This window comes from Stegodyphus dumicola, chromosome 4 (assembly GCF_044657685.1).
Source record: "Stegodyphus dumicola isolate Sdum_Otavi_A_Nest chromosome 4, ASM4465768v1".
Taxonomy (NCBI): Eukaryota; Metazoa; Arthropoda; class Arachnida; order Araneae; family Eresidae; genus Stegodyphus; species Stegodyphus dumicola.
In genome coordinates this window covers 59,800,536-59,824,131 of record NC_140771.1, presented here as the reverse complement: position 1 = coordinate 59,824,131, position 23,596 = coordinate 59,800,536, and the positions used below count along the sequence as shown (strand labels likewise).

Genomic DNA, 23,596 nt, shown 5'->3' with positions numbered 1-23,596 from the left:
ATGAGATAATAGTGGGGATATACAGAAAAAGAAGTAAATGGCATTATCTTGGAGGAATTCAAGAAACAAAAGTCTTTAATTTCGCTAAAGTTGACACATTTTTTCAGCAGCAAGCTTCTATTGTTCTTGTTGAATATGATACTTCAGATGAAAACAGTATTCTTCATATTTAAAATACAGTAGAAAGACATGATTCTGAATCTGCTACCAGTAGAATTGTTTTGTCAAATACAAAAGATGTTCCAGGTAAAGAAATATCAAGTCACCATAAACATGATAAAAAAAATGACAGAGGTGAATTAAAAGTAAAAAGTAACCATAAAAATTCTAAAAGCTTGAGAGAACATCATGATGGGAAGCATGCAAGTAATATATCAAAGCATAGTGCTACTTTACATGATCACAGTATAGAAAAAATTTCAACTCACAAAAGGGAAAAGGATTATACGGAATTAAAACAAAAACCATGAAAAATCTCAAAAATCTCATAGGCCTCATTCTCCTCCAAGGAATGAACTTTTTCATCACACAGGCATAAGAATTTGCTCTTTTGTCCATAGATCAGAAATGAGAAAACTGCCATCACCATGCTATAAAGAATAGTACTGGGTTTCTACATCAAGATAACATTCTCGTCATATTCCTTCACCCAGAACTTCATATCCTAGAGACTGAAAAACTGTGAATGAGAAGTCCTCTCAGATCTCATAGTCCGATGCAACATAAACCTTCTGGACACTAGAACACTATGTCTCAGATTTTCGGACCTCATGTAGATCACATGATCATTATGTATCAAATTCCAGGAGTTCACATGGATCTTTTGACCATTATGCATCAGATTCCAGGGACTTACATAAGTAATCTAAACGATATATATCAGACTCCAGGGCCTCGCATAGAAGATCTATGGGTTGTGCAGTTTCACCTAGAAGGTATCCAAGTGATCAAACTAATAGTCATCGACAGAGTGGGAGCAGAACACAAAACCCTGAAAGGAACTAAAGATCACATAGCCCTAAATCTTATAGAGATAAAAAACGGTCTCATGATAATATGAGATTTACAAATGCTTCGAGATGAAGTGCCCATTGAAAATCTTGGTCAAATGGCACTTCTGGTCAAGATCAAAAACATAGGTCAAGTGAGAAAGATAAATTCAGGGGTAGTTTACCTGAAGAACAAAAAGTACAGCATGAAGATTCATCAGATTATCAAATTCTTGATCTCGAAGAAGGAGAGGGGGAAGAAGATGATGAAGAAATTGTTATTCGAAGATGTAGACTACAAAGGCAAGAATTATTAAAGAAACTGGGAGTGGAGCAAATTCAAGAAGGTACTGGCATGTCATCTTCAGCTCATTCCAACAGCAGAACAGATACACCTGATTCCACTACTATTGGCAATCAGGTGGCAGCTAATTTTGGAGCTGAGCAAGATGAACTGTCCAATGATTTTGAAGCTTCTATTCTGGATAAAAGAAAAATCATGAGTTTGCAAGAGGCTAATGAGGAAAATGCTACAGCTGATGGCACGGGGGTGGGGGTGGGGGACATGTTCCCAACTATGCCACTGATTAAAATCCTTCTGATACAAATATGTACTATCTCTCCAATATCTTTTGCAAAGACTAACAACAGAAAATACAAAATAACACAGAAAATTATTTCCTCATTGTATATTCTAGTATTATGTATTCAAAAATTAAGAGAAGCCAAAAGAATTTTTGGTTTGTTACCTAGTTAAATGCACATTATAATAGACAAGTCTTAGATACAATATTTTAACAATCCATATGGCTTAGCTGATTTGAGTAGACACATTATATTTTGGAGATCTTTATTAGCAATACTTGCTGCCCTTTTGTGAGATATGGAAAGACGCATTATGAGTGCAGACACAAGTAAAGAGGATATGAGTTGATTTTAAAATTTTAGGGCATATACATATATGGCACATGTTCTCATCATAGAAGCTGGCACTGCCATTGACAAAAGCATTTTGCTATTTAAAAAAGCTAATAAGAATAAACAGCAGATATAGAAGTAAGTAACAGTAAGAAGTATAGTATATAAAAGACAGAAAAATAGAAGTTTAAAATAAAATAAACATTTGTAAATAACTCTAATCTTAATGATAAAGCTGTATAAATTATGTAAAAAATTCTAACTGATATTTAATTTTTATCAATATTTAAGAACATTTTACTTTTTGTTTCATATATATAACTCCACTTTAATATAAATTAGCAAATTTTATAACTAACAGACTGATATTAAGCATTTACCATCATTTTTTTATTTCAATATAAAAATGAAAATTACCTTTCTCAACTGCATCTTCATTTGCAAAAGAACGAGCTGATTTTGCAAGCTTGGTATGAAAAATATCATTATTAGAAATAAAACAATTTCTTTCATCTTCACAATTCAGAGATATCGGAGATAAGTGCTTTGTATTAAAAAAATCAGAAGAGATTCTACTGAAATTACGTGACATATATTTTCCAGAACTACCTTTTGGCCCATAGACAAAAGTTAAATCAATATATGTGCAGTAAAACTGATTTTCAGGTCCAAATTCTTTAGACGGGATAACATGAGCATATGATTTGAGTTTCAACTGTTTACTGAAATCTTCAGAACACAGACTACAGTTGTCATTTGTAAATATTTTCAAATCTAAAATATTTGATTCAGTATTATTTATATAGCCACATGAGCTAAACAGAAGGCCAATACAACTCAAAAGTTTGCCACTAAAACCTTGAGATCCATCTTCTTTAAATGCCAAATCACATAATGAATGGCATTTTCTAAATGAATTCCTAGAAGAATCTGTATGTTTACTTGATTTATTCTTGCAGTTATTCAGATTACTAATTTTACTGTGGTGGCATCTAGAAGAAAAAGAATTTACATATGAGTTATACTTTAATATATACAAACAAGAAAGGAAAAAAATAATATTCTTTAAATGCTGACCATAAATAAACAGATAATAAATTAAAATACACATATTGGAAAGAAATGATATAACAATTACAAAAATTATCACACTAGAAAAGACTCAAATGTTCATATTATTTCACCCTGGATTTTATACAGTGGGTAAACAAAGTATTGGCAGTTGCTTATAATTGATCAATCTAGGTAACTAAGGAAATCCTTGACAATTTTAACTGCATATAATGAACACAAGAGGCAATAAAGACACAAATCTAATGAAACTTTCATTTTAATATGCCTTTTACATAAAATATACACCAAAAACATAAACTTGCATGTCAAAAAAAGTATTAGCAAAATCATACAGTAAAATGTGGGAACAGAATTTAATACTTTGTACTCATACCTTTTGCATTTATAACAGCTTGTAATCTATTTCTCATAGAGAAAACCAAAGTCTTGGTTGTTGAAAAAGTCCTGTTGGGAAAAACCAAAGTCCTGCTGGGAATTTTGTGCCATACTTGCAGGAGTATACGCTTAAGTTCATCTTCGCACGAAATTTTATGTTTCCTGATTTCTACGTCTAATTTGTGCCATAAATTTTCAATTGAATTTATGTCAGGCTACTGAAACAGTGTCTTTAACTGGCGAGGAGCGTTATAGAGTAACTATTGCCAGGTGAAGTTCACTATAAACTTGGTGTCATTGTCCTGTTGAAACACAAATGATGTTTCTAAGCCAAGTTTTTGGGCATTGAATGTCATGTTATGGCACAATATGTCAATGTACATATGTACTGTCATAATACCATAAATAAAGCACAGGTTACCAACTCTGTTTGGGGGGTGTGGGGTGGGGCTGTACGATGCTCCCTAAAACATGTTTTCCAGTTGGTGTTAAATGCTGTTTTTCCAGTTTGGTGTTAAGCTTTCTCCATCACATTCGAAAATGTTAAATTTTGATTCGTCGGACAAAATAACTGTGTTCCAAAATTTGTCTGATAAATTAACATGAGATTTTACAAAACCCAATCTCTTTCTCCTGTTTATTTCTGAAATGAAAGTTTTCTTTCTAGCTGTCCTTCCATAATAACTTCCTCTATGTCAAACATTCCATTTAGTCTGTACACTAAAAGTTTTATGCAAAGTATTAGCAATATTTTTGGTTAACTGGGATGCACTTATTTTAAGGGTTTCCTTAACCTCTTTGATAGTGCCCCATTTTTTTTTTTTTTTTTTGGCAGAAAATATTCGAGACCGTCCACTTCTAATCTTATTTTCCGTCGATCCTGTCTCTTTGAACTTTTTTACAACATTTCTAACAGTAAATAAATTTATGTTCAGTTGTAATCCTATAGCATGATAAGTTAAACCCTCCATTCTGAGCTGAATAATCATGTTTTTAGCATTAACATCCAATTCCTTCGACTTCGAAGCCAGTTTATCACAGTATTAGCAAAATAACATTTAAAAAGTTTTAATTAGCATTGCAGACTCTATATAAACAGGGTTTTTTTTATCAGTCTAAACACCTCAACAAAACAAACCTCAACAAAAAAATGACAACAGTGACCTCAACAAAACAAAATTTAAATTACCAATACTTTTTTGACATGCAAATTTACGTTTTTGTTGTATATTTTGTGTAAAAGGCATATTAAATTAAAAGTTTCATTACATTTGTGTTTTTATTACCTCCTGTGTTCGTTATGTCCAGATAAAATTGTCAAGCATTTCCTTTGTTAGGAAATATGATCAATTATAGGCAATTACCAATACTTTTTTTACCCACTGTAATTATTGCAAATTACAGAATGAAATATTTAGCAAGAAATTACCAGTTGATGTATGGCTTTTGCTTGAATTGTACATCTCTATTCTTGCTTTCACTTTTGTGTGTGTGATTTGTACTCGCATATTGCAATACACTGGTTCTCAACAGGGGGCAGTGGAGGGACACTGAGGGGTGAGTAACTTATTTTGTGCAGCAGGGGGATGGCGAGCATGTTTTGGGTGATAGGGGGTGATGAGCATCTCTTCGCATTCGAACTTAATTTCGAAACTCCCCAAAAAATTTATTAAATCGATTATCCGATTTATGCCATTTGTACCAGCAATAAAATGAACTTATGCAATGGCTCTCCTCATGCAATTCTAAGAATGGTGAAATTCATACTGACAAACAAATTAAAGATTTGTCGTTTTTCCTGAACTAAGTTTCTGAAGGCACTGTTTGTCTCAGAGTAACTAGCAACCTCATAAAAAAAAGTGCAACAATGGCCTCTTATATCAAAATTAATAGCTAAATCAGAAAAAGCTTATACCATGGGCAAAGAGTTGATACTGCCTGCTGTCAAGGAAATTTAAGAAACAGTTTTACACCATCCAGCCACATCAGATGTTATGAAAAATGTCCTATTAAGCAATAATACAGTGCGACGATGATTTGATGGCAAGGTGGAAAATAGCAAAGCTGTGTTATGCAAACGCTTGATACTCACCGAATTTTCTCTTCAGGCTGATGAATCAATCTTGCCAAGTACTAATGAGGCTTTACTCTTAGTGTATATCTGGTTTGCGAAGGAGGGAAAAATTATTCAAGAGATGCTTTTTGCAAAGCATTTGATTGCTACCAAAGGTGAATCTGTTTTTAATACTTTCAAAGATTATTTTAATAAGAAAAAAATTCCTCTTGCGAACGCTATATCTATTGCCACTAATGGAGATCCTGCTATTGTGTCCCAAGGCAATATTAATATACTTTCTCTGTGGTGAAAGTATTCAAACATGAGGTAAGTAAAACAGTACTTACCTGAATCATTGGGATACGGCTGTTGTTTCTTTCCGGATTATCCAAAGTATTCAAGGAAACTATTCATACAATGTAAACATCAGTTCAGGATCAGCTTTTGGAATTATATTTAATCTGTGCACAAGTTTTACAAAACGTTATAACAAATATCAGAACTAGACATCCATTTTCTAAGAAATTCATACACAAAACTAACAAAAAGAACATAGATTACATCATAATTCTTCGAGTGTGCGGTGAATCAGTTTACTCCATTATGCGCACACATGCGAAAACTGAATTCAAAGGTGGAACCATCACATATCACAACACCTGCAATGGTGGGTCATCATCATGAGTTCATCACCCTTTTAAAGAAAGAGGTACTGAGCATTTTAGCTCTTTACTGCATGATTCATAGACAGTAATTAGTTGCAAAAAACCTCAGCAAACATTTGCATCAGTCTTTACAATATGCCATCTCTACTGAGAATAAAATTCTCAGCAATGTTCTCAATGATCAATTATTCAGGCAGCTGTATAAGGGCAACAATGATGAACTCAGTTGCTTTTACACTGCCTTAATTTGTTCTGGAATCTTTTCGATTCTGTAATCGAGTTCCTCAAAGAGCAAAATGTAGCTCTGAAAAACAAATTGCTACAATTTAAGATTGATGTTGCTTATATAATTGATTTATTCACAAAATTCATTGGAATTAATTAGCAGCTTCAATGCGAAGAGCTCAATTTGGTTTACAACAAAATCTCTTATTTCTGCTTCCTAAAAAAATTCACTTTGTGGAAGCAGAATTTAGGTCGCAACAAGTTCAGCCAGTTTCCAATCTTGTCTGAACTGCATAAGAGCAGTGAATCCAGGTTAATGCAACACATGTCATTTAGTCTTTGCACAAGGACTTTTCTGAGTGGTTTGGGGATATTTTGTCCCTAAAAGTCCCTCAGTGGGTCATGAATCCTTTTATGAATACTGAGACAGCAGAGGTTCAGCTTCAGGAGGAACTGATCGAATTTTCAACTAATGACAGCCAGCTTCTAGAATGATGATTGTCTCACAAAATTGTGGCTTCAAAGTAACATCAGTCGTCTCTACTCAGAATTGTGGACTATCGTCAAAAACTTTTTAATTCCTTTTTCTTCCTTCTACCTTGTCAAGCGAGGAATCAGTGCTGTGACTGATCTAATTACAAAAACGAGAAGTTGACGCTAAATCGTAGAAAGAGGGGGCTTGCACCATCATCTCTTTAAAAATATTGAACCAAACATTCAGAAATTGGATCTGAATCATTAAGCACAGACATTCCACTGATCGTACTTGATTGTTTCATTGATGCTACTCTTTTAGTGTATTTTTTGCTGTTCTTTTTCAACTATTTAATTAAGAATAAGGACGTTTTAAACATAAAACATCACTTATGCAATTTTTTCCGGCATTAGTCATTTAAATTTTAACGAAAGGAATGTAATTTCTATTTTAATAACTTTCATGCCACTTTCCATCAGAATGTTTGTAAAAATTCCATATAAATTCTGCAACACAGTCCTATTTCAAACTTCAAACTAGAAGACTGAAATTTTCTATTACTCAAAATTTTATTAAATTTCAATACAGTACAAAGTCTGTAATCTGGACTCTTCGGGACTTCGGCAATTCTGGACTAAGGTTTTTTCCGAATTATACATCATCAATTTAAATCTGGTAAGATGGCATGCAGAAATTATACAATTAAAAATATGAAACCGTAATTTATGAAATAAAGAGCAATTATGATCTAAAGGGTATCAAATTTTACAAAAAAAAAAAAAAAAAAAAAAAAAAGCTTAATATTTATTTGTTAATTTTATTAAACATTTCTTTCAACGTGCACATGCGTAAAGCATACATTATGCATAGTCGAAATTAGGAAATTGCAACCAGAAAAGTATTTGATGTGTATTCGTGATATTTATAATGATGAGGAAATTATTTAAATCATATCAAAGACGGAGTACATCGAGATGAAATACTACATTTAGTAAGGAATTATAAGCTGAATACAATAAAAACATCTGCTCTGAAGATGAGGATAGTGCTGACAGATCAACTTCCAGTTCATTGTGTGCCGCGACGTTCACCCCCCCCCCGGCAGAGCAGCATTAAATTGATAAACAGATTTCAGAATGGTTAGAGAAACAAATCATCAAGCCAAGCTGTTCTGATTGCGCAAGTAATATCGTGATAAGTAGAAAAAATCTGGTTCATTTAGACTATGCCTGACTTAAACGATGCTTAAAACCTGGTGAATTCCTTTCCGAATATTTCATTGCCATGTGTGAAATAGCTGGTTGCGGTTCTGTTGATGATTCATCATTCTTGATTATGTAATCAATCAGATACTGGATCAGAGTAGTAACAAAATTATTTTGTATGGGTATAAAACTATTTCTGAGTTCAAAGAGAAATTAAAAATTTATGAGAAAATCTGCATTCGAGATACGAAGAATAAGGGTTATTCAAGTACTAACACACACAATAAAGCATGTGCTATACCTAATAAGAGTACAGAACCAAGGTGTTATGACTGTGGAAGTATAGGGCGCGTAATGTATGTGCATTCTTTATGCGCATACATAAAGCATACAAAAAAAAAAAAGTTTGTGGCTTTGAGGTTTAGATTATAGATCATTCTGGATAATGGATGTCTGGATTACTGACTGTAATACCAGAAAAAAGATGTTTCCATAAGTTCCATAAAATCACTCCTAATCATCTGGCAATGCTAATAAACAATTTTAGTGCCAAACAATTCTCTTTTGAAAATATCCTGCTTAACAAAGAAAATCGGTGTCCACTTGAATCGTAACCTCCATCTAAAAATAACACAGTGGAATAATTTTTATGCCCCCCCCCTTTTTTTTTTCAATTGTGAGTGTAAATCTCAGGTGACAAAGTTTTGCAAATTTTGACTACTTATTGCATAGTCAATTTTGCGAATTTTACCTTTCTCCTATTGTAATAAAATCCCTGCCTTGCTTGCATCATTTAAATCATAAATGTTATGAAAAAATTAAAAAGTTTTAAAAAACATTAATGGTCTAAGAATAATAATAAAAAAATCTCTTCTAGTTTGGCATACAAATTTTTAAAATGTCTGCATCTAAATATGCCACTTCACAAAAACAAAATGTTGAAGAAAATGTAATACAAAGCACAATAAAATCCTGGATTTATTGATAAACACATATTACTTTACTTACTTTATATTTTCATTCATTAAATGAGATATACGAAGAATATTCCACTTTCCTAAATGTAAAAACAAAGTAATCAGTAAATTAAATGCTTTCAAATGTAAATTCTCATGCACTTTTTAAAAGCATGAATGAAAAAATACACCTACAGTAAAAAACTTAACAATATATCTTCATAAAAGTCTACATACAAAAATAACAGACTGCAAGACAGATCTGAAAAATGGCCTTCAAAATTCTCTCAGACATATTTTAAATGTAGTACAGTCAAAAGTCTTTAATCTGGACTCGTCGGAACTTCGGCGATTCTGGATTATCGGTTTTTCCGGATTATAGATCATCAGTTTAAATCTGGTAAGATGTCATGCAGAAATTATAAAATTAAAAATCTGAAACCATAATTTATGAAATAAAGAGCAATATGATCTAAAGGGTATCAAAATTTACAAAAAAAGCTTAATATTTATTTGTTTACTTTATTAAACATTTCTTTCAACGCGCGCATGCGTAAAGCATAGTCGAAATTAGAAAATTGCAACCAGAAAAGTATTTGATGTGTATTTGTGATATTTATAATGACGAGGAATTTGATTTAAATCATATCAAAGACGGAGTACATCAAGATGAAATACTACATTTAGTAAGGAATTATATGCCGAATAAAATAAAAACATCTGAAGATAAGGATAGTGCTGACAGATCAACTTCCAGATAATTGTGCGCCGCGATGTCACCCCCCCCCCCCCGGAGAGCAGCGTGAATTTGATAAACAGATTTCGGAATGGTTAGAGAAACAAAGGATATGCCTTTATCCATTTTTTTTCAGCAATTCCACTTTTTGTTTGATGGACATCGACACATGCTTTCGCTTTGTTGATCCTTTGGTAGCTCCAGAATCGGAAATTCTTTTTGACATAATCGAAGTTCAAGCTTACTTGTATAAAATTGTTCTAACACTCTGCAAAAAATAATAAGCCGGGTCCAATTCGAAGATTAAGCAACAACGCAATCTGCAACATTAACTGAAATAGATAATTAGATAATTTTGGCTTAGCTTATACCGTCCGTTATACATTAAACACACATGCATAAATGCGTAAAGGTATTATGTGCATGCGTAAACGCATTACTGTGTTTACGCATGTGCAGAAAGTTTGCGTCCGGATTAAAGACTTTTGACTATAATTGATCACTGATAATACTTAACTTCAACCGTAATCATTAATATCTGTATAATAAATTAACATCATTAATATCCATATAATAAATTAACATCATTAATATCTGTATAAAATATCAATTTTATTTATTTAATTTATTTCATATATTTTACAGAATTCTTATTGTTATTAGTAGTAGTACTGAAAATCAAATACTTTGTAGAGTCCATTGAATGAATTTCTGTTGTATACTGGAGTAGCAGGAAACTACACAGGAGAAGGATTAAAGTACCCTTTATTAAATCTTTATTAAAATTTACAATGTGTCAACTCGACGCTAACAAACTTCACCTCTGCTTGGGTGGTAACTGAAAGTCAGATAATTGAAACTAAAAGTTGAAATATTAACAAGTCATAAAACTAGCCTACAGGACTAAGCGAGATCCCGTAACTTAAACCACCTTTGAAGCTAGTGGCAGCAGATAAGTGCAATTAAGCCCCTTGAACCAGCAATAAGCAAACATACCTATGGCAGAGACAGCAGCTAGAGCCTAACTCTTTCTTTCTCCTACCGAAACTCGGATTTAACTACTTCCTTCAAAATAGAAAATTTGCTTTTCCTTCTGTGTGCTACAACATTTAACTATTCTGGCACTGACAATTAGGGAAATGAAGTTTTACACGAAAGGTCTAAACTCAAACTTTAAATTGTTAGTTAAAACAAATATAAATCCCTGCAACTTATTTATGAAATAAAGATAACAAACTTACATGAAAAATCCCGTAAAATAGTAATAAAATGTTATCACCAAAAGCAAAGAGTTGACAAGCTGTATTAGAACAATTTTTAACTATATGAATATATACCATTACAAACAAGAAACACACACACACACAAAAAAAAAAAAAAATAAATAAATAAAATAAAAAATAAAAAATAAAATAAAATAAAATAAAAAAATAAAAATAAAAATAAAAATAAAGAGGTAAGGGATAGAGATGCCATTTTCTTAAAATTAAAACAACAAATCTATAAATAAAAAAGAGGAGAAATTCAGAAATGATGCTTACTTTCTACTTTATTAAACACTGTTCTCTTATCTACAAATACTTGACAATTAATCAAAAACTGATCTTCAGATATTTCTAAACAATTTGCTTCATATGCCTTTTCCACTTGCTCTTTTTCTTTGATATAAGCAACACTAGCTTTTGCTTTTTGAATTGCAGCATGAAATGAAAATACCATCGAGAGTTCAGGTGGTGGATTGCAGAAAATGTACTTTAAACTGAATAGCTGAGAATAAACATAAAATTATGAAATACTGTATAGTTTGCATATATTTAAAACAATGTCTTTATAATTTTAAAAAAGTACAATTCTTATTTCATACAATATATGTGGTGTATGTGTAATGAATTTAGAAATGTCACTGATGTTGCATATGTTGAAGCATACATAGAGGAAGAAGCTTACAATCCTGTCCGAATTATACATTCCTTTTTATTTAGTTGACCAAGAACTTCAATAAGCTAACATAAATAATGTGAGCACCATAAAACCTGTTTTTAGAGAATTGAATCCATGTCATTACATTTTTAAAAATATAAGTGAAATAAAATACTGAATAAAATATAAAATATTGAAAAGAGGAAGAGTACACAGATGTTATTAGCAGGAGAAGCAAAAAGCAAATATGATGTGTTCAAGACAAAACTTTAATTCAGAATGTGTGATTTCAATATCATTTGAATGGCTAATCAATAGAACTCTAAAATTATAATTGGCTGTCCGAATTTCATTTTTTTAGAGTGTCACTAGTGTTGTGAAAAAATCATATGACATGGAATAATCTGGAAATGACGCTGTCTAAAGATGTTTATTGTAAATAATTATTACTTTTAGAACAGAAAGGGAAAATACTCACATTAAAATAAAAATTTAAAGGGACTCTAAGATGAAAGTAATCAGCAGTGAAACCAAAAAATATATAATATTTTTATTTAACCTGTTATGATGAAAACAAAAGTGGCATGGCTTTTTGTTTTTGCTCATAAAGAAATATGCTTAAATCGCATTCATAAGCCACACTTGTATAATTACATATTTATTTTGTTTTCATAATTTTTCTTTCTTTTGAATATCATTTAAGAACACAAAAAAGTAAAATATTTGAAATAATAATATATACGAAGGGACAACAAACCTAATCTCAAGACTTATGGTAATCATCCACTATTTTTATTTTCATCCACAGAAATTTAATCCACTATGTGGATGATGAAGATATGATTTGAAGTGGTATTTAATACTAGACACTAAGACTAAATGGCGTAACAGCTGTAATGGGCCAAGGCCTGCAGTGCCCAAAATGTGCTTTCTTGACCGTGGGCCTAGGGATGCATAAGCATATGCCCTGAACAAGTGGTCAACTTGTCATAGGACCCCCGGTGTTTAGTCCCCAAGTGAACTTGGTACTCATTTTTTGACCCAAGGGATGAAAGGCTGAGTCGATCTTGCCCAGCCCGTTAATCGAACCCCGGACCTGTGGTGCTGCTTCGCGATGCGCTAGCCCACTGTGCCACCGGGCTTCATTTAATACTAGATACTTTTCTCTTATTTATCATATACAATTTAAATGTTCTCTTAGTCTTTCGACAATATCAGATTACTAACATTCAAATTGGACATTAAAGATTATAAAATATAAGAATGTTTTAGTTCATGAATTCCTTCAAAATTATAATATAAAATCAACCAGGCATAATCACTGAAGAAGGTGCATAATTATCAAAAGCACTCTATAAAAATTAGTTTTCAAATGTGAAAACTCTAAGCATAGTAAAAGAAATTACTTTAATTCCCTGGCAAATACTATCAACAATCCATATACATAAATATTTGTAAAACAGACTGATCAAAATATTAGCAGAACTCTAAAATAAATCCTAAATTATATGATACATTATTATATCATGTACACAACCAAAAAATTCCATAACAATTACAGATAAACCCTTAATAAATTTTAATAAAGCTCTTCAGCACTTAATATTGTCAAGTAGATGTCAGGAAAAAAAACTTCATATGTAAATAACAGAATTTTATATCTGTACATGAGAAGTTATAATTGAAATACAGTAGAGGTGGACAAAACTGCTCTTTTATGTGATCAGATCAGAACTATCATTCAATGAAATGAATCAGTTCTTTTTTATGACTCACCGCTCACAAACAAAGACCTTGATGAAAAAGATCCAGAATGAGGGGTGAATCAACAGCAGTTAGCATGTGGGGCTACCTTCCCCCCCACATTTCTTCAGCTCATCAAGTTCTTTTCCTTGCGCATGCAGGATAAGAATCTCATTCTCTGCGTGACTGCAAAAAGAGAACTTTTGACTTCGGTTTTTTACGAGTCCGTGTACACACTGTATTAATCATTGAGATTTATGTTATCCTAACGCTATGTATATATTTTGATTTATTAAAAGAGTTTATTTTTCTAAATGGGTGTCTAGCAGTTAATAAGACCCCAAAAGCATGACTGGAATGAAGAGTGAAAAGAACCAAACAAGCAGTGGAATTGAAAGAAATGACTCAATGGAGCACTAATTCCCTGATCTGGTTTCTTTCAACTTCAACTTTGAAATTACCTAAAATCTCCTTTCTACACATAGCTAATAATAAAATTTTAGAATAAGAATTTTTTTAAAGTCTGGAAATGATAAATATTAAATTCTCTTTTAACACAAGAAGCTAAATATTCCTTTCTTCCCTAAAATGAATACTGAACTTTCATGAAATGCTTCCAACAAGAACTCAGCTTTATTTATTTATTTTGGCAAATCTCACATTTACTCACTCAGTAAAGTGAATCAGTTCACGAATGAATGGCAGATCTCTATTCCTGGCACGCTTCTATCAAGAGCCATCCGTGAACTGTAAAAGAGCTTTATTTTCTGGAATTGCAGTGAATTTGATCCGTAAAATGAATTAGTTATTTGAATCAGTTTTAGAGCAGATTGTCCAGCTGTAAAATACAGCAGCCATGAAATTACTTTTCTCAGCTTCTATTTGTCAGAGAAATAAATTATTAAGAATATAATTATTCTTCAGGAATAAATAAAAATAACTCCATTTTAGGGAAAATAAATGTCATTTCAAATTATCGCTACACAACTTTCAATTACATATGATTCTGTTTACCTCTTACTTTGGCAACAGGTTACTTGCTGTTAGAACATACCGTGTTAGAACATACATGTATCCCACTTGCTACTGGAACGTACACAGCACCCTCTAGCCGAATGGCACAGGTTACTTACTGTTAAGTATTTCCCATGCCATTCGGCTAGAGGATGCTGTGTACTTTCCAGTAGCAAACAGGATATGTGTATGTTCTAATAGCCAGTGACAGGCAGGATTCTAAAGGTGTAGGGTGTGAAAGGCAGATATGCCTAATAATATATCTTTAACTATTGAATTTGTTATATATTCTTATAGGTAAATTTTGTTATTGTTTTCAAAATCCTCTTTGATTACCTTTAGACACACGGAACCATTAGAAGAAATATTTGGTGCATCTTGTCCACGAATGTGGAATATTGGAAGTAATTGGTCATTACTGGATTATAATTCTGAGAAGTTTGGATACTTTATTTGGCTTTTGTATACATTAAAACATTTCTGCATACAGGGCTGTGGAGGTAAGATCTTTTGAATTTACAAATTCTGAGTTAATATGGATAAGCTTTTGCAAATAATTGGAAAGAGAAGTAACGCTTGTGCTAGTGTTACAAAACTAGTTAAAAGAGTACAGAAGCTCGATGAAGCTGCCGAAGAAGTAAGTTCATTATCAGAATTACTGGAACTATTAGAGATGAAGGAGCAGATTTTGAAAAGAAATAAGCAGCAGAAAATGTTTAGCCGACTTCTTCAGTTCTTAACACATCTAGAGTTTCGGAAAATACCATTAGGACTTTAAAATTACAAAAGCTAGAAATTTTGCAATTCTCTGGTGATTCTAGCAAGATTATAAAATTCTTAACCCCTTCGCGCCGGCTGTCACGTATACGTGCCAGCAACGAACACACTTATCTACTGGCCGACACGTAGGCGTGACAGAGCATTGTTGGGTTTTCTACCGACTGTCACGTATTTGTGCCAGTACCTTGGAATGTTTTTCAAACTATAATTTCTGCCACAAGATGGCATTGTATGCCCATATGGTTTCAGATACATGTACACTAGACCTTGTACTCGAAATGAGAGAAGCATGACTTACATACACGTGTTTTTGATTATATAAACAAACGGGGAACTAAATGTTTCCGAATGGCATGATTTATGACGTCTCTTTAAATCTCACTTTATTCGCACGTGGTAGTTGTTTATTGTAAGCAGAAGTTTTATATGCGCTAAAGCGTTGAGTATTTCGGTTTACAGTTCAGTTTTTAGAAAATAATTAGATCTTGTTAGATGTGAATTCTTTCTGTTTTTACCGTTTCAATATCGAAGCATCGAAAATGTTTAACAGAGCATGAAATAGCAGAAATGATGCAAAATATTTCAGATATTGATTCTGAAATTCTGATATTGATTCTGAAAGATTAACTGAAAGACATTTTCCAAAACTTTGTTCAGAAGAGATTGATAAGAAAATGAGACGACGATGCTTCGTTTGTTCACATTCCCGGAAAAATCCTCCAAAACGGCAAATGAGTTATTACGAGTTCAAGGAATGTAACGTAGGACTGTGTGTAGATCCCTGTTTTAAAATTTTTCATACGAAAAGAGAATTTTAAGTAATATATTTAGTTTTTAGATGTATAGTGTTAAAAGTCACAAAATGGTGAGTAATTAAAATAAAATGTGTAAAATATGCATTTAAACAAGAAATACGGTAATTAAAGTATATATATATAAATATCTATAAAGCATAAGCCATTTAAATACTCTATAGAGCATTATTAAACAATGCATTGATACTTTGGAAATTTCATGGATTTAGGCTTAGTAGCAAAAAAGCCCCCGGCCCTGGAGAGACGCTCGTGGAATACACTGCCGGCCTCCGCGATAAGCGCACGTTTTTGCTACCCAGCTCGAAGGGGTTAAACTGTTTTGATAATGCAATCGGTTCAAATAATTCACTTACAAAAATTGAAAAATTCCAACATTTAAAATCCTTTTTTTTTTCTAGTCCTGCATATAATGTTATTGCGGGTTTTGAATTAAATAAGAAAAACTATGACTCCTGTCTTGAACTTTTAAAACAAAGATATAGTAGAACTGATTCTATTATAAATTCTTACATGACTAAATTATTAAGCTTAGAACCCATGAGAAGTTCATCTAATGTTAAGGGTTTGCATAAATTCTATGATGAAATAGAAGTTAATATAAGAAACTTATTAAATGTAATGGGGGGGTCATATGGGCATTTATTGAATCCAATATTATTGAAGTTGCTACCACAAGATTTGGTGTTAGATTTTCGCTCAAAACAAAACAGGGAAGTGAGTTGTGAGGTTTCAAATTATTACATTTATGAAGTGGAATCGAGGAAAATTGCCGAAACTGTAATGAGTCCCCCCAAAAGTTACGACATGATCCTTTTCCAAAAATTATCAAAGTGGTCAAATTTATCAAAAAAATTATTCAAAGGCTAAAAATATATCAACCGTTTCAGCATTAAATATACAAATAAAAAATTTTTTCTTTATTCTGCGATGGTCATCATGATTCCGTAAGTTGCAAAAAGTAGGATGTAGAACAAAAAATAAATAAGCTAAAGATTGAAGGTAGGTGCTGGTGTTGTTTTAAAAAATATCACGTCTCGCAAACGTAAGGCAAAAATATCATGTAAAAATTGTTCAAGCAAATTTCATCATGAGTCAGTTTGTAGAAAAAATAACCTTGTTAAAGCTACAATGAGAGGTTGTGAGAAACAAGTGGAAAGCGAAACTGTTTTGAATGACTCACAATCTAAATCTAATAAAAATGCCAAGAATATTTCTGTATCTCATAGAAATATATGTATACATAGTTACGACATGATATTTATACATGATCTTTGACATGTACCAAAAATAAGCCCTTTTTACAAACATGACAGTTTTAGCCTGTTTGTATAAAAAATCGGTTTTAACTAATCTGATTTTAGACAATAGCAGTAATCAAAGTTTTATTTCTTCTCGATTAGTTAAATCGAGAGTAAGAATTAAAAAAAGAATTAAAATTAAAGCCAATACGCTGCAAAAGAATAGCCATTTTTGCTTTCGGAGACAAAATAGCATGGGAGAAAGACTACAGTATCGGTTCATTAACACTGCACAATATGGATCAAAGTTCAAAATCGTATGAGTTAGAAGCTGTCATAACAGAATATATATCTAATTTGTCCTTTAAAATTTCAGATGTGTCTATTCGCAATGAGTGGAAGGAAAGGGGATTACCTTTGGCAGATTCATATTTTGGGGACCGTAAGACGGAAATACTTATAGGGTGTGATTCATTTTGGGATGTTGTTTATGACGAGAAAGTAAAGTTAAATGAAAACATTACTGCAATAGATTCTTATTTCGGCTGGTCGCTAGCTGGAGTGGAAGGAAGTAATAAATTGACTAATAATTATGAAAATGTATGTTTAGTCATGGGCTCTTCTTCCATTTGGGCAATTAGAAATAGCAAGGGAATAACTCGAGTTAGAATTGTTTATGACTGTAGTAGTAAAGCAAATGAAAATAATAAATCTCTTTATGAGTCTCTAGAATTGAGAGTAAATCTTTATGCAAATTTATTGGGCATGTTAATTTTTTTTTTTTTTTTTTTTTTTTTTTTTTTTTTTTTTTTATGTTGACAATCTAGGTTATGGAGCCAATACTGTTCAGAATGCTTATCATTTGACCTCTATGGCAATAGAAATATTGAAAGCAGTGGGATTTCATTTGAGGAAATTAAAAACTAATTGTCAGGAATTGTATAAACCTTGAAATGAAAACAGATATGCGGAAAATACTGATTTCGGGCAAGTGACAGGTTTCTTGGGATTGAGGATAGAATTAAATTAGATTTAAGAGATGTCAGGGATTCCATTGATGTTAGAACCACCAAGCGACATGTTTCGAGAGTTATTTCAAATATATTTGATCCATTTGGACTGATTAGTCCCTATGTAATCACTGTGAAAATTCTTCTACAAGAGATGTAGGAACATGGTTTAAAATGGGACAAAGATTTGCCAAGTGACTTACAAAGTAAATAGAGAACCCGTTGTTCAGAACTTTGTGAACTTGAATCAGTATCGATTGAAAGAAAAATTTTTGAGCAAAGCATATATAAATGAAATTTCTCTTCATGTGTTTTGTGACAGCAGTATCAAGGCACATGGGACTGTTAAGTTCCTAAGGTACGTGAATTGCAATGGCCAAATTAAATTGAGCTTTATCATATCAAAAAGTAAGGCCTTCAAAACTTCAAAAACTTTGATTCTTGCAAGATTAATGGCAGCACTCCTTGCTGAATGTTTAGGAAATTATTTACAAGGTCTCCTTCCTGATTTTGCGAAACAGATTTTTTTATGGAGCAACTCTCAAATCGTGTGGATGATGGGGAAAATTTTAGAGAGGAAGAAACGGAAAAATTCATTCTCTTCTTATTCAAACTCCTAAAGAAAAATAAAACACTGAGTACAACTTGTGTATAATTTGGAAATTAATACCCAAATATGTTAGTTTAATTGAAGTGTAAACCTGTTAATTTTCTATCTGTGTATTAATGACAGTTCTAATTGTACTTATATTTAAAGCTGGATATTTGAATAATTTTATTCAGAAGTTAAACATACAATTTGTTTTGTAGCAAGTGATTGTCAACAATTTTTATGCTTTGTAATTGATGTAATATTCTATTTGTGTTTTTTTCATGTAATTTCAAATGGTTCCTGAATGTAAATTTTGTTACGAATTAATAGTAAGTGAACTCAAATGAGTTCAGGTGGGGAGTTTGACGTATTTCCCACACCATTTGGCTAGAGGATGCTGTGTACATTCCAGTAGCCAGTGGCAGGTGAGATACGTGTACATTCCAAAAGCCAGTAGCAAGCGAGATTCTAAAGGTGTAGGATGTGGAAGGCAGAGATGCCCAATAATGTATCTTCAGCTATTTGAATTTATTACATATTCTTGCAAATCAATTTTGTTGTTGTTTTCGAAAGCCTCTTTGATGTATCTTTAGACATACGGACCATTAGATGCAATATTTACACCTTGATATAGAAGTATCATTGTCAGACATGCTTATCATAGTCATATATGTTCACAGTTTTCTATTCCAGAACTACCTCATTTTTTGACATCATTTAATGTAGATAAATAATTGTTATCATATCAAAAGTGTTCCACACTTTTCCAGTGGTCTACGAATTATAACATTAATTAAATAACTGTCTCAAAATTTCATGCTTCTCTTTATTATATTAATTATTTATTTACTAATGTTTGCAAAAAGAAGAAAAATTCTTATCACTTAACAACTTTTAAAAATATCCTAATTTTATTTTTTTTAAACTTCTGCAAAAATACCAAGCTTGGTGATAAGAATAATTTTGTATGGCATTTCATTCTACATCTGATATGAAACATGTCGGATAAGATATTCAAAGGGACAATTATATTGATATGTTTTTCTTCACGTACAGGTTTGTAGATTTAGTGTGAATAACGACGACACTTGATGAAGTATCGATACACAATTTATTAGCCACTCTTATCCAAGACAGCTTCAATAACATGTTTACAGTCATCGAAGAACTACTATAAACAACTACTGGATTTTCTAGAGGCATTTCACATTCATAAAAATATTTCTGTTCTAGTTAACGATCCTAATTCCAATCCAAATTTGCCTTCGGCTTTTAGAGAAATTATGTTTTAGTTCTGGTTTCGCCAACAGATGGCGCCACTTGCTTATTCTTGTCCAGGCTTTCTTATCTTATCTAATCATTATTTCCTATCTTGTTCATTTGCGGTTTTGCAGCTGAAGATGATGGTTCGGTAAAACCATCGAAACTAGTCCTGTGAAAATTTTGTAGGTATAACGCTGATTTTTGTTGTTTGACTTCTGAATTAGTATTTATTCGGCGTGTTATTGTGTCTTAATTATGGAAGCCCCAAACAGGCTTACATTTTGCTTTCTTTTTTGCACGTGGTTTGGCCGCCATTTTGTGATCGTAGGAGTTTCGGTGAGTACATTTTTGCAATTTTCAAGTTATGTTTATGTTTTGTACATTTGGATATTGTGCTTTGCTTGTCTGATTTAATGCATTTTGCTTACAAACGTTTTGTTTTCTATTCATTTCAGTGAGGGATTTTTCTGTGTTTTGGTGTGTACTTTATTATTGCTCAGTTAATTTAGTTTGATTTTTGCATTGTTTATCATGCCTTCATCCGTTAATCGTTTCACTAAATTACGCCTGAAACGGCAAAAATTCCTGAATCATCTTGAATTTTTACTTAAATGTAAATGTAAAAAATTGATCCCCAATTTTATTCAAATCAAATCTAATCAAAAACCTTCGAGTCGCGTTTCAAGAATTCTGTTAAATTGCAAGCTTGCCTTACTTCGGTCCGTGATAAGGGATACACGTCAACAATTGTCCAAAATTGAACATGAACTCTATAAGCTTCATCTGGAACTCGCTAAATCATATCCAAAATTCACTGCCCTTGAACAAAAGTCTTGGTCTAGAACGGAGAATGCAGTTAACCGTCATAAAAACACCCTTGCAGTTAAATTCGAAAAACTTCTTTTACAGTCTTCCAGTTCAAGTAGTTCAAAAAATCTTCCCATTGTAAACATCAAGCCAATAGTTAATATTTCTAATGTTAGTCTTTCAGAAGAACAAGAGAGAATTCTAAAATATAATTTTAACTTCTCACAAACCTGTAAACCCTCGATTCCAAAGATTTTGGCTCCTATCGAAAAAGCTTTCAAGTTCAGTAAAGTTTCAGATTCACAGAAAGAAATGATTAGGCATCTTATCGCTCATAATGTGAAATTCAATAATAAACCTTTGAAACCAAATCTAACTGCGAGAGAAAGAGCTACAATGCGCGAAATTCATTCTAACCCGGATATTATCATTTCAAAGGCCGACAAAGGCGGCCAGATAGTCGTCATGGATAAGAACACTTACATCGATGGTGTCACTAAACTCTTAAACGAAGGACCATATAATCCGATCCCTAAAGATCCTTCACCTTCGGACTTATCCAAAATAAAAACTGCGATCAAATCTTCGCAAATCATTTCAAGCAACTTAAAACATTCGCTTATCCCATCTGTTGCGAATTGTGCCAGATTATATGCTCTTCCCAAAATTCATAAAAGTGGTATTCCTTTCCGTCCTATTGTATCAAATTTAGGTACTGCCTCGTATCCTTTAGCTAAATATTTGGTTTCTAGATTTTCCACTCTATTAGACAATAACATTTACACCATAAAAAATTCAATAGAGTTTGTAAAAAAGGTTAAAAACATTTCTCCTAGTAATTTACTCATGGTTTCTTTTGATGTAAAATCATTATTCACCAATGTCCCAGTGGAGGGTGCATTAAGATGTCTAGAAACCAGACTTCCCGAATTTCATTTCTCTTGCATCGAAATTGAGGAGCTAATTTCTCTCACTCAACTCTGTTTGAAACAAACACATTTTGTTTTCCAAAATAAATATTACAAACAAACTGAGGGATTAGCCATGGGAAGCCCCCTCAGTCCCATCCTGGCTGATATCTACATGCATTATTATGAATCAAAATTGTTTGAAACTTTAAACTTCCCGGCATGGTTCCGCTACGTAGACGATACTTTTACCCTGTTTGAAGGTAATAAAGATGATTTAAATAAAGTTCTTTCAACAATGAATTCTATTGATCCTGCTATTCAGTTCACTTTTGAACTTGAGACTTGCAATTCTCTTCCTTTTCTCGACATTCTGGTCACACGTAACACATCCAACTTCAGTACTACACTTTACCGTTAACCTTCATCGGTTTGCCTTCCACCACACTTTAAATCATGTCATCCGACTAAACAAAAGTTAGCTTCATTTTATTCCTATGTTTTCCGTGCTCTTCAAGTTTGCTTCTCCAAATTAGCCCTTGATGAAGAACTAAATTATTTAAAAGCAATAGCTATTGTAGGGGCTTTTCACCCAACATTATTAATCAAGCAGTTAAAAAATTCTCATCTGAACACACTAAAAGCCACACTCTTATTTTAGGAGATTATAAAAATTCTGTTGTCATTCCCTTCTTTCCATCAATTAGCTATAAAGTTGCACATATTTTGCAGAAATTTAACTTTCGGGTTGTTTATTCTCCCATCAATAAAATTCCAACTTCTATACTCAAGGACCCCATTCCGGATATGAATTCCTGGGGTATTTATAGGATTCCTTGCCAGTGTGGTTTAATTTACATTGGCCAAACTAAGAGAGCCTTAAAATTTCGCGTCAAAGAACATGAGGCATATGTTAGAAAAAAGGAAACACAGAAGTCTTCTGTTGCTCAACATTGTTGGTCCGAAAATCACACTTTCAATTTTTCTGCTGCCAAAATTATTCAAAAAACATCTTCCATTGGAGAACTGGATTTTCTAGAGGCATTTCACATTCATAAAAATCTTTCTGTTCTAGTTAACGATCCTAATTCCAATCCAAATTTGCCTTCGGCTTTTAGAGAAATTATGTTTTAGTTCTGGTTTCGCCAACAGATGGCGCCACTTGCTTATTCTTGTCCAGGCTTTCTTATCTTATCTAATCATTATTTCCTATCTTTTTCATTTGCGGTTTTGCAGCTGAAGATGATGGTTCGGTAAAACCATCGAAACTAGTCCTGTGAAAATTTTGTAGGTATAATGCTGATTTTTGTTGTTTGACTTCTGAATTAGTACTATAAACAAGCTGAAAGAATCAGTAACACAACCTTGCCACTATCAAGCTATAATGGTGATGACAGGTTTACGGCAAAGCACCAGAGTAGAGCTCCCAACTCTGCTCAGTCGTTCTTGGAAGTCTATGTACTCTTGAGACTCCTCGCTACAACTCACAATGCACTCGATGACACACTAGAGTACAGCTCTTGACTCGGTTCAGTCGTTCTCAGAGCTCAACACACTCTAAGACAAAACTCGATGGTGCACTAACTGACAATACACTAAGAGACTCCCTAGATGCACTCAACAACAATCTTGGCACTAGCCAACAAGACACTCGCTCACTAACTCTTAGCTGACTCGACTAGGCAATGCACTAACTGACTATCAACTGACTCTTTACATACAGAGGCTGTTCGCACATTTTTTAGACGATTTTGGTAAGCGGAAAAGAAGTAATTGCAATTGTACTATGTTTGCTGCAAAAGAAGTAATTGCAATTGTACTATGTTTTTAAA

At 32.7% G+C, this 23,596-nt stretch overlaps 1 protein-coding gene across 5 annotated transcripts in view; it reads right to left on the bottom strand.

Annotated features, from left to right (window-relative positions):
• Positions 1-23,596, bottom strand: part of LOC118198542 (uncharacterized) — a 211,667-nt gene that overhangs the window by 47,066 nt on the left and 141,005 nt on the right. For all 5 annotated transcript variants that reach the window (XR_015040678.1, XM_085814991.1, XM_085814990.1 and 2 more), the window contains 3 exons: positions 11,216-11,441; positions 8,991-9,039; positions 2,325-2,899 (listed from right to left, as the gene is read on the bottom strand). Coding sequence is in view for 4 of the 5 variants with exons in the window: in XM_085814991.1 (XP_085671117.1) it covers positions 2,325-2,899; positions 8,991-9,039; positions 11,216-11,441 (850 nt within the window). In the remaining variant the exon portion in view is untranslated. The remainder of the gene's footprint in view (positions 1-2,324; positions 2,900-8,990; positions 9,040-11,215; positions 11,442-23,596) is intronic.